Consider the following 23,830-nt stretch of genomic DNA (forward strand, 5'->3'; position numbering starts at 1 on the left):
GTTATTTCTGTCCCTGATATCAAATTGTCTTCTAAAGTACTGTAATAATGTCCAGGAACACACCTAATTGATTAACTAAGGTGTGCCTGCATTATATTTATACTAGTCTGCTTTATCCTGTACTGTTGTACATAATGATTGATTGAGATTGATTTATGTTTTATTTTTTTAAAAAAAATACACTAAGTACTGCATAATATATTTTCTAAAATTATTTTTAAATGTTCAAAAATCATATAGAAACAAAAATTAATCATATACAAAAATTATATCCTGGAGCCCACACAAATTGAGAGGCATTTTGCTTGTTGTGTTTTATTATAAGAGATCTGTTTTAGAACAAAGGAAGACGTACATAATTTCAATATGACATTACAGTCTTATAAGACGATCTTATAGGAAGTGTTCCATTGTGACATATCATGCAAAGAATCCCAGTGCGGACTGGCAAAGTGACCTGTTTTAATAGTAGTATGTATGTTGGCACAACAGTAAATGACATGCTGGGACACTCTCCTCTTAAATGACCAACTTGACAGATTTCACCCCAAACCAGTGTTTTCACATGCATGTTTGATTCAAAGAATATGGCTTAAAATAAGGGCTAACAACCAGAATGACAAACCAGGATCAGACCATAGTTTTGTGATGTGGATCTAACAGTTAAGTGATTTAAACAGGAAGTCTCCTTTCAAGCAAAGTATTACATACATCCTCATCTTGTTTTTAACTCATTCACATGAGTAAGGAAATTACAAGATGGGGATGTTAGGTTACACTTAGACCATCACTACTTCTCAGTGCAGCACGGAGCCTTTATCAGACCATAACAACATACTGTATTCTTGACCAAAGAGCTCTTGTAGCAAGTTTATAACACTAAGAACCAGGAATTATACAATCATCAGTTGCATTTTATTCAGTTCAGATTTACAGAGACAAGGCATCTTGCGGCACTTTAAAGACTAAAACGTTTGCTTTGGCATGAGGCAGCCCATCCATCCATTGAAGTGAGGTGCTGTCCGTGAAAGTTTCTGTCAGATAAAATTTGTTAGTCTTTAAGGTGCTGTAAGATGCTTTCTTGTTAGGTAGGAACAGATCAACACAACTACCTGTCTGGAAATTGTGTGTTTTCAGTGCTTAGAATCTGAAATTTATATATTCCTTCTATAAATGCCTATATATAGTTATCAGGTGAAAGAGGCATCATGTGAGGATAGGGCTGTTCTGGTGGCACTGCAGCCAACATCTGTTACATCCTCTAGATGCATACACACATACAGTGGCATCAGTCGCAGAATCCCACTCTCACACTAGTCATTGCATGATGCCCCCTTAAACATTATGTACTGTTAAACGTAATAACAGTTAAACTACAGGTTTTATGCTTCCCAAAAGTTATATTGGCATGGTTCAATTATTCTGCTGGAATGTACATAACATAATAATAAATATACTAATGAGGAAGGACAACATTTTAAAAAGACCTTCCTAAATTTTGGTTTACAATGGGAGCAGAAGATTAATTCTATAAGAATTTCTATTAGTTCAATTATTCTTCTATTCCAATCGAAAACTAAATTTAATTCTCACCTTAACAAATAAACGATTGATACCAATTTTTAACAAATCACAATAGAAACATTGTGGCACAACATTGATTCAGTTCCATAAATGATTACCAGTTTCAGTTAAGAAAAATATGGTATGTCAAAGATTTTTCTTTGTCTAGTGGAATAAACCATCTGTTGTATTTTAGGGTACAAGGGCCTGCTTAACTGTATCAGGAACTCGAGAGGCATAATAGTTATGGTTTTTCAAGGCAGCAAGGACACCCCCTGAATTCATGTGCTTGACCTCTTTGTTATAGTGGAAGAAATTTCCATGAATATCAGTAAGCTTGCCTGCAAAGAAAAAAAAATACATTTATGCATTTAGACATGACAATTATGGTTCTCCTTTTCCAAATTGTAACAATTAAATTTTAATTCATGCAAAATATAACCCTATTTGAACATAAGCATTCAAAATTATGAGTAGTATGGATCAAGGAAACTCATCTGACCAAATTTGCATATAGGAATGGCTTATTTTTTTAAGCCCCCAGCAAGGCAAAGCAATATTGGACTAACTGGAAAATTAAGAGTCACTCCACTATATAATTGATTTAGCTAAGCTTTTCAAACCAACTGGAGGACAACAAAACCAGCAAGTTAGTCAAAGAGACCAAACCCCGTGTCTTCATCCAACTCTTCCGATTCTTCCTTGGCTGGAAGGAATTGAATGTCTGCAATGGCTTGCTCAAGATACTTTTGCCTCTTAATTTGCATTTGAAGAATTAAGAAGTAACATGAAATTCTTTCATGTAAAAACAAATCTAAATGAAACTTTAATTTTAAAATCTAGCACAGGTAATATATAATACACACTGTTATAATTATTTGTATTTAAGAAACACGCGATAAAAACAATGAAAAATTAAAATCAGAAGACAGTTTTAAGCTATTTTCCAATTTAAAAAAGCAAGCTAGCAGAGACTGCATCGGCACTGCAGAATTAATGCAGTTTGACACCACTTTAACTGTTATGACTCAGTGCTATAGAATTCAGACATTTGTAGTTTTGTGATTTGTAGATTTGCATTTAGCCTTCTTTTCAGAGAGCTCTAGTGCCACAACAAACTACAAATCCCAAGATTCCATAGGATGAAGCCATGACATTTAAAGCAGTGTCAAACTGCATTAATTCTGCAGTGGGGTAACAGCCAGAGATAGTAGGCTGGAATTCTATTGTGTTAGTCCCAACTAGAATAGACTTCTTTAATTAATTGCTGAATGGTGAACCAACACATAGGTACATCAAATTTATTCAATAGTTCTACTCTATTTGGACCTATCAACAGGATTTAAGACACATAAATGCAATCAATACATATACGTAATGCCTTAAAAACACTATCACACAAAAATTTCTGTTTCTGTCATCAGAAGTAAAGCAGCATAAGCACAGTATTTATGCAAAGTAGCTTTTTATCAATTTATTATTTTATTTTATGTACTGCATCAATTAACTCACCTCCTACTGCATGCAATATAGCCTCTGGTGCACATGTATCCCACTTCTTGCACCCAGGGCTGGCAAATACATAAGCAGAAGCCTTGCCTTCTACAAGTTGAATGATCTGATAACAAAAAGTTCAAAATTCTGTTACAAGGTACACATGCACTAAAAGCAAACACATCTTGTGGTATTTTCATATTTATGTCATACATTGAACAGACCAACAACCAAAATTCTCTAGGCAATTTTTTAAAAAGTTATAAATTATCAATAAAACATTAATAAAATACCATAAGGTAGAATTTGTAATAACAGATAAGAGGAAAGTATTAATAATATATCAAAACTACACATTCAGGAGTCTAGAAGTGTGCAGAGAACTAAAAACGGAAAGAAAATAATAAAATCCCTGGACGAATGAAAATATCTTAAATTGATACCAAAAGACCAATACCTACCAAGCAAACTTTTCCAGGGAAAGTATTCCACAAATGGGGTGTCAGCACTGAAAAGCCAACAATCCAAAGCCCTTTGGTCATTGGTGTTAGTTAATTTGGAAAGGGAACCTTGAAGAGAATGTTGGATGATGATCTTAAGAGGTATGGGTAGGTATGGGGCATATCTACAGTCACAGCCCAAACTTGGTGATGTTACTTTTTTCAGAATCCCATGCTGGCTGGGGGATTCTGAGAGCTGCAGTCCAAATAATAACATTTCCAAATTCTGCTTGTAAGTCATTGAGCTGGGCTGCACACAGATCAGTGTGTTCTCATTACAAGTCAGTATTTATATATGGAAGGGTCTCACTACCATGAAGACATCAGATCTCATCTGATCTTGGAAGTTAAGCAGAATCAGCCTTGTTTAGTATGCAGAATACTGGGTTCTATTTTTTCAAAGGAAGGAAAGGCAAACCTCCTCTGAGTATTCCTTGCCTAAGAATACCCAGTGCAATTCATGGATTCATCATAAGTCAACAAGCAACTTGAAGAACATGCACATGCACATCCATTTATTATTGTATTCACTGCTCTGGTGTATATGTTGCAATTGGCTTTTGTGTAAGCAAAGCTCATGAGAACTATCATAATGGAACTTTAATTATTGAATGGTGAACATAAATATATTGGTAGTATAATTTAAAGTGTTTGTCTGTGTCATATTGGTCAAATCATGCTTGATCATAAGGGTACCACATTTGGTATGTTATTTAATGGGACCAAAATTAAGAACATAGTAAAATTTCTGAGACAAATTTCAGATTTCAGGTTTGGGGATGGGGAAGATGGCTGTAGATTTTATCTTTATAAACTGATTTTGACCAAATGTGGTGTCTTTAGTTTTCAAAGAAGTAGCTGTATTACCTTGCAGCATAAAAAAGGAAGGAGGAGGAGGGAGGGGGGGAAAGTAAATGTGGCAGCACTGTTAAGACTAACTGGTTTTTATTTTCGCATGAGCTCCCAAATATACTGTATTTGGCAAGATTGGGAGAGATTAGCACAATTCAATCTTTTTTTTGGAAAAGTTACCTTTGCGGGGTTCATTTTACATGGAACTCAGTATTCTACAAATCATACTGTACATGCTAACAGTTTTAGTTAGAATTCAAATCATATGTAACATCATCAATCTGAGCAACATGGAATATATTGCTTCACTTGATATGAAGAAAATCCTGGCAGGCTTGATTTGACTCATATGATAAAGAAAACTAAAATCCTGGCAGGCTTGATCTGACTCATATGGTAAAGAAAACTAAAACAACCCTGCTGAGAGGGCACCCTGCAACTATTCTTCAAATGACTCTTTTCCATCTCTTCTCAGAGACCACTAACAAACACTGATAGTGGCAGTATCAGTCAATGTATACAGATATGCTTCTAAAGCAGGTCTGGGGAAAGTGAAGCCCAAAGGCCAAATGCATATTCATAGTCCCATTTTGGTGATCCTCCGAGCCCTCAGGGATACTCACAAAGTTCTCTAAACCAAAATAAATATAAGAATAATGACATGGGGGGGAGGGGGGATAAACAATCACTCTAAAACAGCCCTAAACCACTACAAAATGCTCTTAAACTGCAATGGTTTGACTAATCTCCCACAACTCCCATAGAAAAATGGCTGACTTTCATTTGAAAATGAAACTGGATGTAACATAACATCACTTCCAGTTTGCCAGAAACATATCTTGCAGCCTGGTGAGCATGTGGGGGCAAAAACTGCCCTCCCCTCATGCAGTTACCTATCACAGGTCTATATGCTCTCTGTGTTTTAAATTCCCATCAAGAGTCACATCAATTCACAACATTTCCCCCATTATACAATGGAAGTAGAGGTAACCTATGTTTTAATTTCCTGGAAAAGATGCCCTGAGGCACTGGCCATCAAGTTTAATCTTTATAAAAGGAACCTATGGTTTCATAAAATTAACATGAGATCTTCTCCATACCTTATTTCCTGCACCTCCAACTCTTACCACGCTGTCAGGGTTCATTGCACTAATGCAGTCGTTTACTAGCTTGCTGCTGTGTGATCGTGTAGTGGTGATTATATGCTTCCCAGCTGGCACTTCTTTCAGCTGAAATCCAAAGGCACCCAATCCCAGGATGCCCCAGATTGTCCTGCCTAGGACCGCATTTGCTCCTGCCTGCAGAAAAGGTATAAACATCCCTGGTATGGTAGATATACCTTTCAGTGTGGTTTTAAAAGTGGGGAGGCAAGAGTTAAGGAGGATAGCTAGAAATATTAGTTACATGGCCAAAGAAAAATACGTGTTTTTAACAGCATCACTTTACTTTAGTCTCTTTCTTTGCTGTCTTTCTCTACTATCTCAATTTCTTTTTTTCTTATGACATGTTACTGAGCTTAATTACTGGAAGGCACTGCATCATGTGATATCTGGAGTGACCAACCCAGTTTTTAATGGTACAGCTATGGTAAAAAAAAGTCTCCAAAGTAGGTGGACAATTATTACTTTTCATAAAATTACCTCATAATTATAATAGGGTTGGTTAATGACTCCTGCAATAGCTTTTCCTTCATAAGCAATTCCGATAAGAACTGTAACATGGTCTAGAAGTCCTGAAAAAGATAAAGAATAGTTGTAGTCAAAGGAAGGAAGGATATAGAAGATAAAGCACAATTAATCACACATACATCTGTATGCTGGTTTCCCATGTGATCTCAGTGAACAGCTGTTCATTTAAGAGTACTTGAACTTAGACTTACAAATCTTGAACATTATATAGTATCACAGAAACACAGAATCTATATTTTTATTTATTTTAGAACATTCGTACCCTGCCTTTCTTTTATGGTGTAATCCAAGCCAGTGGACAAAGTATTCACATGCCATTCCGCCCCCATCCAGATGCTGAACAGACCCACACCTATTTTAGCAAGCCTACATCATGTGCCTTCAAATTAATAATTCTTGAGGACCTTCAGGCACAAAATACTATTGCTGTTTTCTAATTAAACACAATACCCAAAGCACCAATTCTTTTTAATTCAGTTTGCTGCATCAGAGCGGGAGAATCTTTTGACACTCTAGATGTTCTGGCCTGCAGTTTCTGTTAGGGTACCCCCCATCCCTGGCCTATGTTCTCCTATATCCTATAAAATATACAGTGGACCCTTGTTATACGCTGGGGCTTGGTTCCAAGATCCCCCATGTATAACAAAATCCGTGTATGCTCAAGTCCCATTAAATATAATGACATAGCAAAATGGTGTCCCTAATAAAAAATGGAAAATCAAAGTAAATTTATACTTTTTTGGAACATTTTCAAACCGTGTATGCTTGAATCCGTGTATAAAAAAATATAAATAATAAATAAATAAAAATTTTATTTGTATACCGCCCTTCCAATGATCAGGGCGGTGAACAAGTAACAATACAATACAATCCATAAAATAAAGTACATCACATTATACAAAACTATTAAAACCAATACTAAAACCCCATCAACCAGCTACCATTGCTGTCGAAGGGGGGGAAGACTAGCTGGAACTTGATTCAGGGAATGCTAAACGGAACAGGAAGGTTTTTAACTCCCTCCTGAACTGTGCCAGGGAGGTGGCCGAGCGGAGCTCTATGGGCAGCGTATTCCAGAGGGCCGGGGTGACGATGGTATATGACCTCTTCGCTGTAGAGGCTAGTCTAGCCCCCGGGACCCTCAGTAGTTGCTTCCCAGATGTTCTGAGGGTGCGGGGCGGAATGTATGGGGAGAGGCGGTCCTCCAGGTATCCTGGGCCCAAGCCATGTAGGGCTTTATAGGTTATCACCAACACCTTGTATTGTGCCTGGAAGCGAATGGGCAGCCAATGCAGATCTTTAAGTACAGGTGTAATGTGACTGGCCCTGGAGGTGCCAGTGACCAGTCTGGCTGCCATATTCTGTACCATCTGTAGCTTCCGGGTGTGGTACAAGGGTTGCCCCATGTAGAGCGCATTGCAGAAATCCAATCGAGAGGTTACCAGAGCGTGTACTACTGTTTCAAGGTCTCTCTGGGCCAGGTATGGGCACAGCTGGCGAATGAGCCGAAGCTGATAACAGGTGCTCTTGACCGTCGCATCCACCTGAGATGTAAGGTGGAGCGACGAATCAAGAAGCACCCCCAGACTGCGCACGGAGTCCTTCACAGGAAGCGTGATCCCGTTCAGGACAGGTGGAACCACCGCCATTCCTGGACCAGCGGAACCTATCACAAGTACCTCCGTTTTCTCTGGATTCAGACTGAGTCGGTTTTCCCTCATCCAGTCCATTACCGACTCCAGACAGGCCACGAGAGGAGAGACGCCATCCTCAGTCACTGCATCAGTCGGAGACATAGAGAAGACTATTTGGGTGTCATCAGCGTACTGATAACCCTGCGCCCCATGTCTCCGGATGATCTCTCCCAGCGGTTTCATGTAAATGTTAAAAAGCATGGGAGACAGAATGGCTCCTTGAGGGACCCCAGTTGTGAGGGCCCTCTTATTGGAGCACACGTCTCCCAGCTGCACCATCTGGAACCTCCCAGAGAGGTAGGACCGGAACCACTGGAGCGCAGTGCCCCCCGATTCCCACCTCTGCCAGGCGTTCCAGAAGGATACCATGGTCTATGGTATCGAAAGCCGCTGAGATGTCCAAGAGCACCAACAGGGACACGCTTCCCCTGTCAATGCCCAGACGGAGATCATCGACCAAGGTGACCATGGCCGTCTCAACCCCATAACCCTCCAGAAAGCCGGTTTGAAATGGGTCCAGATAATCAGTTTCATCCAAGATCGATTGCAGCTGGATTGCAACCGCCTTCTCGATCACCTTCCCCAAAAATGGCAATAGCGATACTGGCCGATAATTATTATGCATCAGGGGGTCGAGGGAGGGCTTATTTAACAGCGGTTTTACAGTGGCCAATTTCAAGCTGGATGGAAATTGCCCGTCCCTCAAAGATGTATTTATAATCCGGTGTAACAACGAGGTTACCACCGGCCCCCCCTGAGCCGCTAGTCATGAGGGACAGGGATCGAGGGAGCAGGTTGTCTTCCGAACGCTTCCAAGGATCTTGTCCACATCATCGGTACTAACCAACTCAAACTGATCCAGTTTAATGGAGTCCATGGAGGCTCTGGATATCTCTACCCTAGGTTCTGCCCTAATGCCGGCGTTAAGACCTTCGCTTATCCGAGAGGTTTTATCCGCGAAGAAGTTGTTAAATTGGTCACAGCAGGCCTTAGAAGGTTCAAGGATCTGGTTCAGGGTGGGAGGGAGCTGAGTTAGCTCCCTGACCACCCTGAACAACTCTGCTGGACGCGACTCCGCGGACGCGACACGAGCACCATAGAACGAATTCTTAGCTGCCCGTATCGCCTCTCCATAGTCCTCTAACAGGCAGTCTAGGAGAGCCTTGTCGGCTAAGCGTAGGTGTTTCCGCCAGCAGTGCTCTAGCCGTCGCAGGTCCCGCTTCCTTGCCTGGAGATCTTCCGTGTACCAGGGCTTACGTTTGGAAGCAGGCCTGAGAGGGCGCTTGGGAGCGATACTGTGTATAGCCCTAGAGAGACCAGTATTCCAGATACCAGTCAGGGCATCAACAGAGTCGCCGTCACTTCCAACCATGTATCCCTCTAAGGCTTCCTGGAACCTTTTGGGTTCCATCAGCCTTCGAGGGTGGACCATCCTAATAGGTCCACCACCCGCGGGGGGGATCTGGGTAGAGGCCTTGATTTTTGCCTCCACGAGGAAATGATCCGTCCATGACCGTGGATTTTCAGAAATCCAATCTCTCAGAAACTGGCTATAGAGATTTAAGACAGCTCAGCAGTGTGATGCCAAGATATAGATGAACCAAGCCCATGATACCAATTGTTCCTTTAACCTATTCTAATATACAGAATATTTGACAATGTTTCTTATTCTTAAGTGTCCTCCCAGCAGCTACCAGAGTGGGTTGAGTGATGATGGGTTATCACCATTTACTGTGCTATGTAGGGCCACTAGGAGTACCAGTTCAACAATATCTGGAGGGTCAAACAATTCCCATCCGTGGACTAAGTGACAATTACAACTTTAACAACCTCCTTCCAAATCCAATGCCTATCCCCTTACAGTACACTTGCTAGCTTCCAGACTGGAGGCTAGAGACGACTTCTGGGCAATGAAACAACCCCGATTGTTCCTCTAGCTTCCATAGTGCCTCCTTCAGAGGTAATCACAGTGGTAGGACTGTAGCTCAAAAAAGTTCCCCTTGCAGCTACCTTTCTGCTTTGACAGCAGTTTGCAAGAAACAAGGAGTAGGCAGGATGCTATAATGATTAGAGCAGCCTCTCAGAATTTGGTGCCCTCCATCTTCATTGTTCTGCAGCTTCATTTGTTCCCAGTCAGCAGGGCCAATGACCACGGTAGCTGTGAATAATAGGAATTACAGTCCAACTCTAGAGGGCACCAGCTTAGGGAAGCCTAAACTAGAGCCTCAAAATGAAGATGGTGGAACCCCAAATTCAGTTCAGAAAGCTCACTGGTCCTTGGGCCAGTTATGGTCCATCTACCCAACCCACCTCATTTGGTTGTCGTAGAGGTTCAGGGCGGAGAGAGAACCATGTACATAGCTTGGAGCTTCTTAAAGGCAAAATGGAATATAAATAAAGTGGTTCAAGTCAATTGAATACATAAGACTTTAAAGTAAAATGGGTTCTGCTTTAAACAGAGAGCTTCCAGAAGAAAAATCACTTGCTTTTCTGCTTTGACTAAGGTAAAGGTGGACCTAAGGTAAAGAGAAACCTTAGTCATTTACCAAAGAATGACTGAGTCATCCAACTGCTTTATTTTGCAGCACAATTTCTATTGTACTACTGAGCTAAATTTCAAGGTGACCATGACCTCTACCTGTTCAATTGTCCTGGGTGAGTTTAATACAATATTTTTTTAAAAAAAAATCTGACTAACTCAGATGGCTTTGGCATTGTATTCATTAAAACAAGGAGAAATTGTCAAACCTTCAGTATATTCTTTGGTTCCATCCAGAGGGTCGACCCATACAACAAGCTTTGAAAGGAAAGAAAATCAACAAAGTGTTTCAGTAGGAGATGCAGATTCTCAAAGCGGTCCATTACCTAGAACAGAATCACCTGTGTAACTTAGGCAATTGCTAGCCATCTCCAAAGTTCATTCTTACTGTATCCAACCTCAGTTATCTTTTTCTCATACACTTCAACAGCCCAGGAAAATGTAAGTTTGAGGTGGCCCTCGGTCTTCAGGAATATGGCCCCTAGTATCCTTCCTGAGTGACAGAAAGACTGGCCACTGAGTATTTCATCAGTGTAGCTGTTCTGCTCTGTAGTTTCTCTCTCAAGCATCTTGCTGAGATAGGAACCATAAGAGCATAGCAGCTAGAGTGGCCTTCCAAAAGGTGGGAGGGGGGAATGAGATTAGGAGGAACAATGCACACAGAGCTAGGAAAGGGTATTGTAGGCCTGCAACTTCCAGAATCCGCCATCAAAGGGGGAAAAGGAAGGAAGCAAATTTCTAGTGTAAGTAGTGAGAAGCAAGATGTCAGGGAGAATTCTGCCCTATGTGCATGGAAGATGCTTGAAACCCAGCAAATAAAATGTTGTAACTACTGGGGGGAGGGGGGGCACTGAGGGGTAGAAATGGGGCTGATTTGCCAAAGGATTTCTATGTGAAGGAAAATAAGTATACATTCTGAATGGGGCTCTTAATACTTAGTCATTACTAGCCAGCTGATTGCTAAGATATATTAGCACAAAGCAGGTGACTTGTAGAAATAATTATAGGTACTCTTGTTCTCTTTCAACTATAATTGTATTTTTTCATACAGTCAGGACAGGAGTGGTTGATAAAGCCAGCTGCCTGTTCACTGGCTCCCTCTGCTGAAAAAGACACATAATTCCACACCTCCCATCTAGGAAGCTCTCATTTGAGTTGTAGTTAAGACAGGAACAGGAAGCATTAGGAGCATCTCACAATTTATCCTTTTCTCACAACCCTAATGACAGATATTCCTGCTTCTTCCGCAAACTGTGGTACAAAGCGGTTGGTACTGAGCACAAACAGATGCAGACTACTCAGTCGGAAGACAATTTGTGGATTTCTCTTGCCATGCTAACTCCTGTAATTAAAGAATTCAATCCTGCATGTTTAACAGTCTCAGTGATGCCACCAAAGAGGGACCTTGGAGCAAAAGTCTAGTTTGCCACTCAATATATTTCCCTTGCAAGGCCCAAAATGCAAATAGATGCTTTCCCATATTTTGAAGCAATACATTTGAATCCCCTGCCCCAGGTCTAAAGAGACAATTCAGTCTGGAGTCTAAATAAATACACAGCACAACCTGTTCAATGACAAATCAACTACTACTTTTCTTCTCTGCCAGGCTGAGAAGGGAAACAGGTGACACTCCATATTCCTGTCCATCAAGAGAGGGAGAATACTCAATAAGAGTGTTGGCCCATGAAGATACACACTTTTACACTCTTCTCCAGTATTGTCCTTATTGGTTCTTCAAAGCATCGCAGAAAAACAGAAATAAAACTATCTAGACTTTTTAGATTACACTTACTACTAGATCACTGTTCAGTAAGGGTGAACCCTCTAGGGCAGGGAAGGATAAATATTTTGCCCCCAGGGGCACCATTGCCAATGTACAGATACATATGTACGCTGGCTTTCTTTTCACTCTTTCCTCCTCCACATCTCAGAACATACAAAGATTTAAATTGTCCCTTCCTGTGCACTAAGAGAACTTCATGTTTGTCACTTCATCACCAATCTGTTCTGAAAGCCCACCAAACAGCATGAATGGAATCATTCTTTTTGCTTGCTTGTATTTCTCCCCCATTTCATGTCCCTAAGTCCCCTATATATCATACACAATAAATATGTTAACTGAAAACCTGTAATGATACAAATGCCCTCAGAAAAAGTGAGCTTTTTGTTTCAGTCATGGTGGGATTCATGCTAGACTCATTGGTGAGGTGCGAAACACAGATGATTGGGAGCCACTTCTCTTGGGCAAGCCCAGCAAAAGACTAACGGGCTCAACAGACAGGGAGAAAGGGGCTCCCCCACAGAAAGGCGGCAGCAACCAAACTGCGCAGCCTCTGGCAGCCCTAAAAAACAACCCGCTACCATTAGCACCTCACGTGCGGACGGTCTGCACTCCCGAGCCCTGCTTTCGACCCCAGGCCACCGTAAAGCAGCAGTCTGTATCAGGCCTAACATCACAAACATCAATCCACACCCCACCTTCCACAGTCACTTATCACACATATCTCATTTTCAGTACCTCTTCCTCTTTGATGGCAGCATACTGCTGTGGGCAGGCTTTCTTTAGTATTTCTTCACATTGGCCATCCTCGAGTAACTCTTCATCTACTTTTTCAGAAGGAAGATCCTGGTTTAAAAATGATATGAATAGTTATGGAAACAGAAACTTACCTGGTCACAGCAAGAGCAAGAAAAGTCTACAAGTTTTTGCTGTTTGATGACAAGTGTATTGTTCACCTCAAAGTAAGGGCCACTGGTTGTTATTCAATTTACTGTTTAGACTTCAATAAGGCTCTTCTCTGACAAGAGAATATGAGGTAAGAGGCATCTCATTCATGGTACCCAGACTGTGCTGTTTTCTACTCAGAGGTTTGTTTGATCCCCTATTTAGGGGTGCTCAAATACCAGATAGACAATATTCTTTTGCATCATTGCATCTGAAATTGGTTCCTCTTCCCTTCACTGCAGAGGTCAGCAACTTCTGTCTCTCACTGTTGGACTGCAACACTATTTCAACAATATGTTTGGCATCAAGGAGCAAGATCATGGGAACTGTTTTGATAATATTTTATTTATTTATTTATACACATATATCTATTTAAAGGAATTATTATTACTATTAGTGCTGCTACTATTACTACTTATTATTATTTCTTACCCACCACTCCCTATGAATATAGGCAGGGAACAATAACAGATTAAACATACAACATCAGTTAAAAGATCATATAAAATCAATACACATTTAAATCTATAAAATTTGTTATTTAAAAATAATCTGGATAGGCCTCCCTGAAGAGACTGGCCTTTACTGTTGTTTTAATCACCGACAAATCTTCCAAAGGTCATTCCAAAATCTGGGGGGCAGCTGAAAAAATGTCCCCAGGTAATCATCAGTCTAGTAAATATCCCCCAGAAGACCAGAGTGTACAGGGCAGATTATATAGGTGAAGATGATGCTGTAGGTAACCTGGATTCAAATGATGAATAAATCCCCTAGGGTTTTCAAACAGTAATGGAGCCAGAGATATAGCATACAGTAGTAAGCCAAGCAGGCACAAAGGATGTACTGTACAAAGTGTGTACTGCAATATTTCAGAGTTCTCACCTCCTCTCCAATTATTGTCACATTAGGAAACTTCCGTGCCAAAGAGGAACAGATGCTCATCTGGACCAGTCGGTCAGCTTTTGTCTGCAGGTCATTAGCTCCACACTGTTAGGAGGAAAAATCCAATCACTTGACCATCAAAACAACAATATGCTTCAGGAGGGAATGACCTCTTCCTTCTTGATGCCAGTGAAAAGATACTAACATCCACATAAAGATTTATACAGTGGACCCTTGATATATGCTGGGATTTGGTTCCAAGATCCCCTGTGGATAACAAAATCTGTGGATGCTCAAGTCCCATTTAATATAAGGACATAGCAAAATGGTGTCCCTTATAAAAAATGGAAAATCAAGGTTTGCTGTTTGGAATTGATACTTTTTTTAACATTTTCAAACCATGGATGCTTGAATCTGTGTATAAGAAATCCATGTATAAGAAGTGCTGACTGTATGGTCTTGGAATGTTTAATAAGAAGCCCAGATAAGATTATTATGTTCTGATGCTGCTTTTTTCTTGGAGAGTTTTAGCATGGGATGGTGGTTACGTGTGTCACATTACTAGGAAATATCTAGCAAAGGTTTAAAAGTCTACAATTACATAAAAGCATCCCAAGTGTGGAATAAATTACTCATTTTTGGACTTTTGAACACAGTGCTTCCTTTAGCCATGACTCTGTACCAACTGCATTTTCTAACATCCATTTATTTCAAAAGGTTTTATACTATGGCATATTTGTTGGAGAAGTAAGAGAAAATGAACATTAAACTTCAGGTCTATGACAAATATCCCAGCATTCAGAAGTGCTAAGAGACAAGAGCTGGAATCCTGTTGGTTATTCCAAAATTAGAGTAGGCCCTGAAACTTAGGTTCAAAAGACACTGAAGAAATAATTCAGTTTGGGACTGCTGCAACTGTCTTGGCTCAGTGCTAGGGAATTCTGGGAACTGTTGTTTTGTGAGACATTGAGCCTTTTGGGAGAGTACTGGTGCCACAATAAACTACAATTCCCAGGATTCCCTAGCACTAAACTAGGGTAGTTAAAGCAGTCTCAAACTGGATTTTTTCTGCAGTGTCTTTTGGACCTTATTTATAAGAATCAATAGTTAGAAGCTCTCAGGAGAGGCAATTTACTCCCCCCTCCCCCGTTTTTTTTAATTTGCTCTGAGGAACCTGGAAAGCTTGTGAGCCACAAAAAAACAGCCTGGGGGCCAAACTTTTCCTACCCCATTGTATACAGGACTGCACAGCATATATTATGCTGCCTTTAATCGACACAGACTGCAATCGTATACACCCTCACCTTGGAATAGATGTCACTGAACTAGAGGAGTGCAAGGGTTTGGCTGCACCAGGTGACACCCTAAGGAAGGTGACACCACTGATCCCCAACCACCTGTGTTTTGGCAGCAACGGGCTGTGGCATTCACCTGCATCCATCTATTTTATTATTTATTTACAGTGGGACCTTGGTATCCAAAGACTTGCCATCTCCGGATTTGTGCATCTGTGGACAGCAAGCCTGTGCTGTCCCCAATGACAGTGCATGCACATAGCTGTGCTGCCATTGAGGACGGTGAGACTGAAGTCCTCTTTCCTTCCTTCCCTTCTCTGCCAAGGCTTCTGCCCCAGGCTTGGCTTTGAGGGCAGTTCAGAGGTGGAGGCTGAAGCCTTGTCAGTCAGAGGGAGCTGGGGCCAGAGCTTGGGTCTCAGAGACCCCCGTCCCCCAGGCCCAACACCCAGGACAGAACTGCCAGACTCCAAGACCCAGCCCTGGCTCCCTCCAGCCAACAGGGCTCCTGCCTCCACCCCCAAAGTGAAGCCCAGGGCAGAAGCTTCGGAGGGGGAGGGGAGAAAGGAAGGAAGGAAAGAAGGAAGGAAGTAAGAAGACTCCAGTCCCATTGTCACCAGTGGCAGCATGGCTGCATGCATGTGCTGCCACTGGGTTCAATGGGACTTGAACATCCACAGATAGCGTGGGGTGACTATATTTCATTTCATTTTCTATGCTGCCTTTCTCCCATAAAGGGACCCTTTAAAATGCTAGAGTGTAGTGGAAGAGGTCACATGAGTGGCCTCTCAGGGCGAGGCTCAGTGGGAGGAGAAAGGAGAGGCTCTGGGTTTTTTTTTTTTTTTAAAGAATAAAATTTGAAATTTAAAACTTTAATTGTTTAAAAACAATTATTCTTTTTAAATTTTATTTTAAAACATCTCATCTCACCAACCTTTTACTTTAACCACATGAAACTATGTACATTTAGGCTGCATGTATGACATTGTAATTTAAAAATGCAATTTTAATTTTTCTAGTTGTTTATGTCACAACTATTGCCATTATATTGTGATATGTGGGAATTACAATTTGTGAGCAATATTAGTACAAAAATATTACTAAGGATTCTGTATGGTGTGGGATGGGAGGAGGTCAATGAGCGGTGACACCAAGAGTTACCACACCAGCTGACACCAACCCTGGTGACATCACTGACTGAATTAGAGATATACAGGAGCACACTGAAGGTTACCTTCTCTACTATGTCCAGATCTCCTCCAGCCATCACTTTTCTGACAATTACTCCTGCTTTATTAGCTATGGAATAAGCTGAGGCCACAAGGCGCATAAGTACACTTGGACTGGAAGCCATTCTTACTGCACAGAAAGACAAAAAAGAAAAAGAGAACATTCTTCTGAGTTGCATGATCATCATCTCTTGAAACAAATAGGTTATAAGCTGAACACAATAACATTAAGTGTAAAATGAAAGGAAGGAGGAATCCACTGTGTCATGAATGGACATATTTTTAGCACCATAGCCTACATGTGGAAAAGCTTTGCACTGTTGAAGTCAAATGACAGGTTGTGAATACTTCCAGTTTGTTCAATAACATTTGGGTTCCGAAATTCCTATGTCCAGAGAGAAAGATGATTTACTCTCTAAGGCCCGGTACACACTGGAGTTAAAATGCCACCCTTCTTTGCTGCATAGCGTTTCCGCAGCAACCAAACCATGGGGTAACGCTGCACAGCAAAAAAAAAGCCGCCTAGAGCGGCTTCTTTTTTGCGACGTCATAAGGGTTGCAATGCTGCCCTATGATGCTGCTTCCTTTAAGAGACATGTGGGTGCTCAGATGCCCACACATCATCTATACACTCCCCATGTGGGCAGTGCCGCTCAATAACGCACCACCGCATGTCATTGGGGTCAGGAGTATGCGGTTAGTGCCATTTCCTGGCAGTGTGTACCGGACCTAAGTTCTCAAAAGACTGAGTTTCATGATAATTAATGACAGTAGTTTACACAAGCTTTCCCCAACCTAGTGCCTTCTTCAGACAGATAGAACTGTTGAGTTTGAAAGCGTTCCGAAATGGCACCTCCTGGAACACATTGGGAACCCAATGGGAACGCCCGACGGCGACGGCAGCATTCCGCCGTGCAGTAAACTAGTGTTCTGGGACCCATCGGGTTCCCATCACATTTCGGGCTCGCGCCCGTGAGAACACATTGGGGAATGTTTTTACCCCAGAGCAGTAATCTTCTAAGTCTGTTTATGAGTGAATCCTATAGTGAGGAGTTTGGGCAGTTGCCAGCTTCCTTCCTGCTTGCCCATTGCATCTCAATAAGTATGCAAGCAAACTAAAAGGGAGGCCAAATGGCAGCAAGTGGAAAAAAGCCCAATTGGCATACAGTCGCTGAAAGGAGCCCTACTGTGCCAGGCATACACACCAAAGGAATGAGAAGCATAAATGGCAGATATACCTCGGTTAATGAAGTAGAAATGTTCCTGGACATTACTTCTTTAGTAAGAAAATTTGGTACCAGTGGCAGAATAGTTCGTCCTCTACCACCACCACTACACACACACACACACACACACACACACACACACAAGCTGAGGGGCAGTACAGACCGCCACGAAACAGCGGTCTGCAGGCACGCATTTAAACTTCGTAGGGACAGCGCAGCCCCCCAAACCGTGTGCCATCCCTACAGAGTAAAAAGAACCCGATGTTTCCAGGTTCATTTTGCAGCACCAGAGTGATGTCGCGAGTGCGCCACTGGCACACTTGCAACGTAAGCGACATACGGATGCTGCCCATCGCTTACATCAAAATGGTGGCACCTGTATGGACTGGACACCGCCATTACCGCGCCATGCTAGCGTTAGGGACCATACGGTTGGTGCGCATTCCCTAACCCTAGTATTGGCCCCAGCACGGCACATTTGGCCCACCTATTCCAGGCCTGAGATACTTTTCTGTGGCCTAAATCTTGCAAAGCCCAGCATTTGTTAAGACATGGGAAGTTTCAAACTCTCATAATTGTGGATGTATACCAAAGCTTCATAAACTATAGAGAACCCCATAAAAATAAATCCTTCAAAGCAGTGAAATGAGTGTGGAAAAGAGAAGGGTAAATCCTAACTCCATAAAATTCCAGTTCATCTTGATCAGTGAAGGGAAAACTGAGAGTTAGCAAACCTTAAACCAGTTTAATTGTTTTGTGAAGGGAGATTTCCATGGGTGTATTTGTTTGCTTTTCTCCCTTATTCCCAAGAGGTATTCATTTACCTTTGATCTACTTATGCAACTAACCGCTTTGCTTGGTTAAAGATTTGTATTACAAGCTAACTCCTTTACAACCTTTATACATCTGTTAAGTATGTTCACAATATAAATGCTTTGCCTTCTATCTTTCTGTTAAAAAAATAAATAAAAAGTGTTCATTTATGCCTCCTAAGCTCATGAGTGGACCACAAAAAGCTAAATTGCTTACAGAAAAATGGGTTATCTAAAAATCAGAGACTACAGTCTTTTTAAGCACCTGAAAATTCTTCTAAGTCTCTGGTAGGTATTTCAACAGCCTACTCCACTGTGCCACGTACATGCTGAAAACACAGCCTAGTAGTCCCACCTATTTACTCAGGATGAAGCTCTAAGAACTACAAATCTACGGAGACAACACAAAAACCAACTTGAAATTAAATTCAATAGAAGCACTGTTCTGGGAACACCATGGCACACAAGGCATATGTTACCATGAATTGGGATTCAGTGAAAGAAAACCCTATGCTATTTTATTAGCAATATACACAGAACTTTGCCCTAGTCACAATATTTTATTACATTTACATTCTCCCTGTTCTCCAGTAAGGTCAAGAGGTGTCACAAATGGCTGTTCCCCCTTTCTTTAATTCTCATGGCAACAACCTTCTGAGGTAGGTTAGGTTGGAAGAGAATGGCCAGCCCACAAGGAGCTTCATGGTTCACTAAGGACTAAAATTTAGGTCTCCGAAATTGCCAATCCAGCACTCTAACCACATACAAGTGGACTCACTTATCACCTGACAGCTCTACAGGAATCTTATGTCAACCAGAAGAGTACATATTCTATCCAACTATCTGTTGTGGGTTGTAAAAAATGTAGTCATAGATTCAGAAAGAGTCTGCAGTCATTGTTATTTTTATTCTAAGGGTAAGTATCTTTGAAGGAGACATTATAGGATGTTGGCCACTCCTTAAACACAGTTTGCAATGTAATCCTGAACTTGTGTAGTCAGAAATTAAGTCATGTTCAGTTCACTGGTGCTTACTCTGCAGATGCATATAGACTTAGGCTTGTTTTTACCATATACAGCTAGAGTTTGGTTTCAGGACCCCCTGTGGATACCAAAGTCCGTGGATGTTAAAGTCCCATTAAATATAAGGGAAAGTAAAACAGAGTGCCTTAGATAAAATGACAAAACCAGGGTTTGCTTTTTGTGATTTACTGTATATATTTTTAAAATATTTTCAAGCCATGCACTCTTGAATCCATGGATAAAGAATCTGTCTATATGGAGGTCCAATTGTACAATCAGGGAGGTGAAAAATGGAGAAGGATTTGCTTCCTCTAATTCAAATATTTAAAAATATTTTATTTTATTTTATTTTTGATAATTTAGAGTAGGAGAGGTTGCAGTGACAGAAGACCCAGACCATTTCCCACTTGTGCCCAGAACAGATGCACAGCTCCAACAAACAAGAAAGGGTTATTTTACATTTGGTAAAGCCAGGCCTATAAAAATATGATGAAGGCCCAGAAAAATAGACCTAGAATCTGGCCTTGATCCAGCAGTAGCTACAACAGAGCAGAACTGAAGAGACCGTCCAGGTATTTTTTGGACTCCAGCATTGATTATTAGAGCCGGCAGCCTCAGTGGTTAGGAATGATGGAAGCTATGGTCCAGAAGAACTACAATTTCCTCACCTGATTTGGAGATTCTAAGGTACAAATATCTATAAGACAAATGGAGTAGTTGTTATTCCACAATAGACTACATCAGCGCATTCAGAATATTACAGTGTCATTATGATTATGATATTAGAAAGCATCATCCAGACGATGATGATGACGATGATGATGATGATGATGGTGGTGGTGGTGGTGGTGGTGGTGATGGCACAGTGGTTAAATGCCTGTACTGCAGCCACTTACTCAAAACCATAAGGCTGCGAGTTCAAGACCAGCAAAAGGGCTCAAGCTTGACTCAGGCTTCAATCCTTCCGAGGTTGCTAAAATGAGTGCCCAGATTGATGGGGGGAAATTAGCTTACAGTTGTAAACCGCTTAGACACTGCTTAGTTGGTATGAAGCGGTATATAAATGAAGCTTGTTTGTTTAATAATAATATAATCCCCAGCACTCACATTTTATAATAATAATAATAATTTCCAGCATTTATATTTTATATATCATTTCATCTTTAAAATCTCCAGGTATTCACTGTAAAAGAGTACAATAAAAGTAGCTTGAAGTGAGCACTGCAAAAATAATAGCAATACAAGCCATTCATTGAAAAACAAGGCTGATTGTGTTAACTATTAAGAAAAAAATTAGGTAAAGAGGTAGGTCTTCAACTGACAGCAAAAAATAAGCATTGGAAGGCTAACTAAACATGTCAATACGTAGACCTTTGCAGAAATCAAGAGCCACAATCAAAAAACGTACAGAATTTCTTCTGCCCAGCAATTTCAGACGTCTCTCTCCCAAACTGAGGACAAAAACCTCTCTGTTCTAGCCTTACATATAACACATAGCATATGTTCTTGCCCAACATATAACGTATAACATATAGAACCTGTGAGTGTGTGTGTGTGTGTGTATTACTTATACCTGTCTGTAAAGTAGTGTTCCCAGGTTTTCAAAACAGCAATAAGAGGCAATTGAAATTCATGACAAGCAGGGATGATAACCAAAAAGCAGCTACAGGTTGAGTCTCCTTTATCAAGAATTCCAAAATCCAAAATCCTGGATTCCAGAATTGTCCATATGGGTGGCTAAGGCAGTGACCCCTTTGATTTCTGATGGTTCAGTGTACACAAACTTTGTTTCATGCACAAAAATATTTTAAAACATCTCATATAAAAATGACCCTCAGGCTATGTGTATAAAGTATAAATGACATATAAATGAATTTCATGCTTACACTTGGGTCCCATCTTCAAGATATTTCATTATTTAATGGCAAGTCCTCTGAAAAACTCTTGCCAAGAAAACTTCATAATAGGTTCACCTTAAGGTCGCCGTAAGTCGGAAATGACTCGAAGGCACACCACAACATATGCAAATGTTCCAAAATCAGAAAAACCCCAAAGTCCAAAACACTCCTAGTCCTATATATTTTGGATAAGGGACACTCAACTGGTGTTAACTAATTTGTGTTCTACCTAAAGATCGGATGAAAGTAGTGGTTGCAGTTAACCTAGCCATGCATGCCTTTGTAAACTTATATGGTCCTCAGTTCATAAACTGCATGATGCACATATTTCTGTCTTTATGAAGAACCCCACACCCCAAGATACAGGATTTCTGTGGGGAGGGTTATCCCCCTCAGTCTCAACCAAAAGAAACGCTTTCCATCCCCCAAACAAAGGATAGCCCTTTTAGTAAAAGACACTTTCCTGTAAGGGCTATCATGTATTTGAGCGTTGGAAAACTTTTCCTTTGATAGAGACTGAATGGGATGATTCTCCTCTCCCCAAAAAATCCTGTATTTTGGGATATGGGCCCTTCATAAAGATGGAAATGTGTGCATCAAGAGACACTTGAGAGACACCATAGTGTACTGGTTTGAGTGTTGGGCTACAACTCTAGAGACCAGTGTTCAAATCCTGGCTGGGCCACATAAACCCACTGGAAGACCTTGAGCAAGTCACACTCTCTCAGCCTCAGGGAAAGGCAATGGCAGGCCACCTCTCATCAAATCTTGCCAAGAAAGCCCCAGGATAGGTTCCTCTTAGGATGGCCATGAAGGCACACAACAACAAGGGGCACTTACCAGCCTCCTTATCTTGAGTCTTCAAATAAGGGACACCTTAGTTGTTGTTGAATTCAAAGATATAGCTGTGTTAGTCTGTAGAATCAGAATGTAGAGAGATCTTGTAGCACCTTTGAGACTCACTGAAAGAAATAAATTGGCAGCATGAGCTTTCCCAGACTTCAGTCTACTTTCAAATGCATCTGAGGAAATAGACTAAAGCCTAGGAAAGCTCATGCTGCCAATTTTTTCCTTTCAGTGAGTCTCAAAAGTGCTACAAGATGTTGTTGTGCCTTCAAATCCTCTCCTAAGGCGAGAACCTATCATGGGAGGAGGTTTGCCATCCTTTGCTTTCCCCTGAGGCTGAGAGAGTGTGACTTGCCCCAGGTCTCCCAGTGGGTTTCCATGGCTGAGCTGGGATTCGAACCCTGGGCTCCAGAGTCATACAGTCGAGTGCTGCTCAAACCAATGCACCACACTGGTTGCACTGGGAAGCAAACTGGGAAGGGCTGGAGAAGCATGAGAAGAGAGCCTACCTGGGTTTGCAAGAGCAGCGCTCCAAAAGCCAGAGGACTAGTAGAGGACTATAACTCTCCCGCCTTGACTTCCTCTCTCTCTTGCAATCTCCGCCTCTTTTTACCATCACTTTCTGGGTCCTAAAGCCGTTTAAAACCCTCACTCCTATGACCTCACAACAACCACTAGGTTGCTCAAGGCTGTGGAATTCTGGGAAGTGTAGTTTTGTATTGTATGTAGTCGTAGTTTTTGTAGTTTTCTGTAGTTTTGTGAGACAGTTTTGTGAGATATTGTGAGACACACTGCAGAAACAATCCAGTTCCAGACCTGTTTAACTGCCCTGGCTCAGTGGCTAGGGAATCCTGGGAATTGTAGTTTATCGTGGCACCAGAACCCAGCCTAAAATGCCTCATAAAACGACAGTTCCCAGGATTCCCTAGCACTGAGACAGGGCAGTTAAAGCGGTCTCAAAAAAGAGTGTTGTTACATTGTATTTCTGCAGTGTGATTTTGGACCAAGCGCTAGAGGGCGCTCGAGAAACCAAGAAGGACGCGAATGGAAACAACAAAAAGAAAACGCGTTTCCAAGTGGGGCGTTTTGTCCCTCCTGAGGACCCGTCGAATCCTCGCCGCTTGCCGTAGTTCACCCGGAAGTGGCAGTCTGGCGTGGGAGATGTGGGCGCTGCGGGCGCCGCCGTTGCTGCAGAAGGGGCTCCCTTCCCGGGGCTGGTGTTGGGCGCGCTGGGCCGCCTCCGCGGGGGCCAACAGGGGCCCGAAGGCCAGCCCGGACTCCCGGTACCGCCAGACGGTCTTGCTGCCCCGAAGCGACTTCCCAGTCCAGCTGCCAGGCCGCTTGCAGCCAGAAACTGAGCTGGAGATACAGCAGGTTAAGAAGAAATGGGGGGAGAAGGACAAGATAGGCTGCATCCACACTGGATAAATATCCCGGTTTCGCACCGCTTTAAGTCTATGTGGGATTCTGGGAGTCGGGGTTTGTTGTGGCCCATTTATCTGCACTACGCCTTCAAATTTAAAGCACTTTGACGCCACTCTGCTGCTATGACTCTGTGCTACACCTTC

The 23,830-nt window shown here is 41.7% G+C and overlaps 2 protein-coding genes across 4 annotated transcripts in view; one reads left to right on the forward strand and one right to left on the reverse strand.

The window, feature by feature from the left end:
- Nucleotides 1–289: 289 nt before the first annotated feature.
- BPNT1 (3'(2'), 5'-bisphosphate nucleotidase 1) lies at nt 290–22,999 on the reverse strand. 2 transcript variants are annotated; one of them, XM_042445799.1, is made up of 10 exons: nt 22,772–22,999; nt 20,187–20,215; nt 16,464–16,588; nt 13,938–14,042; nt 12,849–12,956; nt 10,540–10,588; nt 6,050–6,141; nt 5,510–5,707; nt 3,076–3,181; nt 290–1,904 (listed from the first exon to the last, which is right to left on the reverse strand). In XM_042445799.1, exons 1-10 carry the CDS (start codon nt 22,876–22,878, stop codon nt 1,756–1,758), a joined length of 1,068 nt encoding a protein of 355 aa, XP_042301733.1. In that variant the 5' UTR covers nt 22,879–22,999; the 3' UTR covers nt 290–1,755. The 2 variants fall into 2 exon arrangements, with proteins under 2 accessions (XP_042301733.1, XP_042301735.1); XM_042445801.1 differs by lacking the exon at nt 20,187–20,215 and having other exon boundaries at nt 22,772–22,927.
- A 383-nt stretch (nt 23,000–23,382) lies between these two features.
- IARS2 (isoleucyl-tRNA synthetase 2, mitochondrial) overlaps nt 23,383–23,830 on the forward strand; it is a 45,077-nt gene continuing 44,629 nt past the window's right edge. For both annotated transcript variants that reach the window (XM_042446315.1, XM_042446316.1), the window contains exon 1: nt 23,383–23,636. In XM_042446315.1, coding sequence (XP_042302249.1) covers nt 23,424–23,636 — 213 coding nt within the window. In that variant the 5' untranslated portion in view covers nt 23,383–23,423. The remainder of the gene's footprint in view (nt 23,637–23,830) is intronic.

Source organism: Sceloporus undulatus, chromosome 1 (genome assembly GCF_019175285.1).
Source record: "Sceloporus undulatus isolate JIND9_A2432 ecotype Alabama chromosome 1, SceUnd_v1.1, whole genome shotgun sequence".
Classification (NCBI taxonomy): Eukaryota; Metazoa; Chordata; class Lepidosauria; order Squamata; family Phrynosomatidae; genus Sceloporus; species Sceloporus undulatus.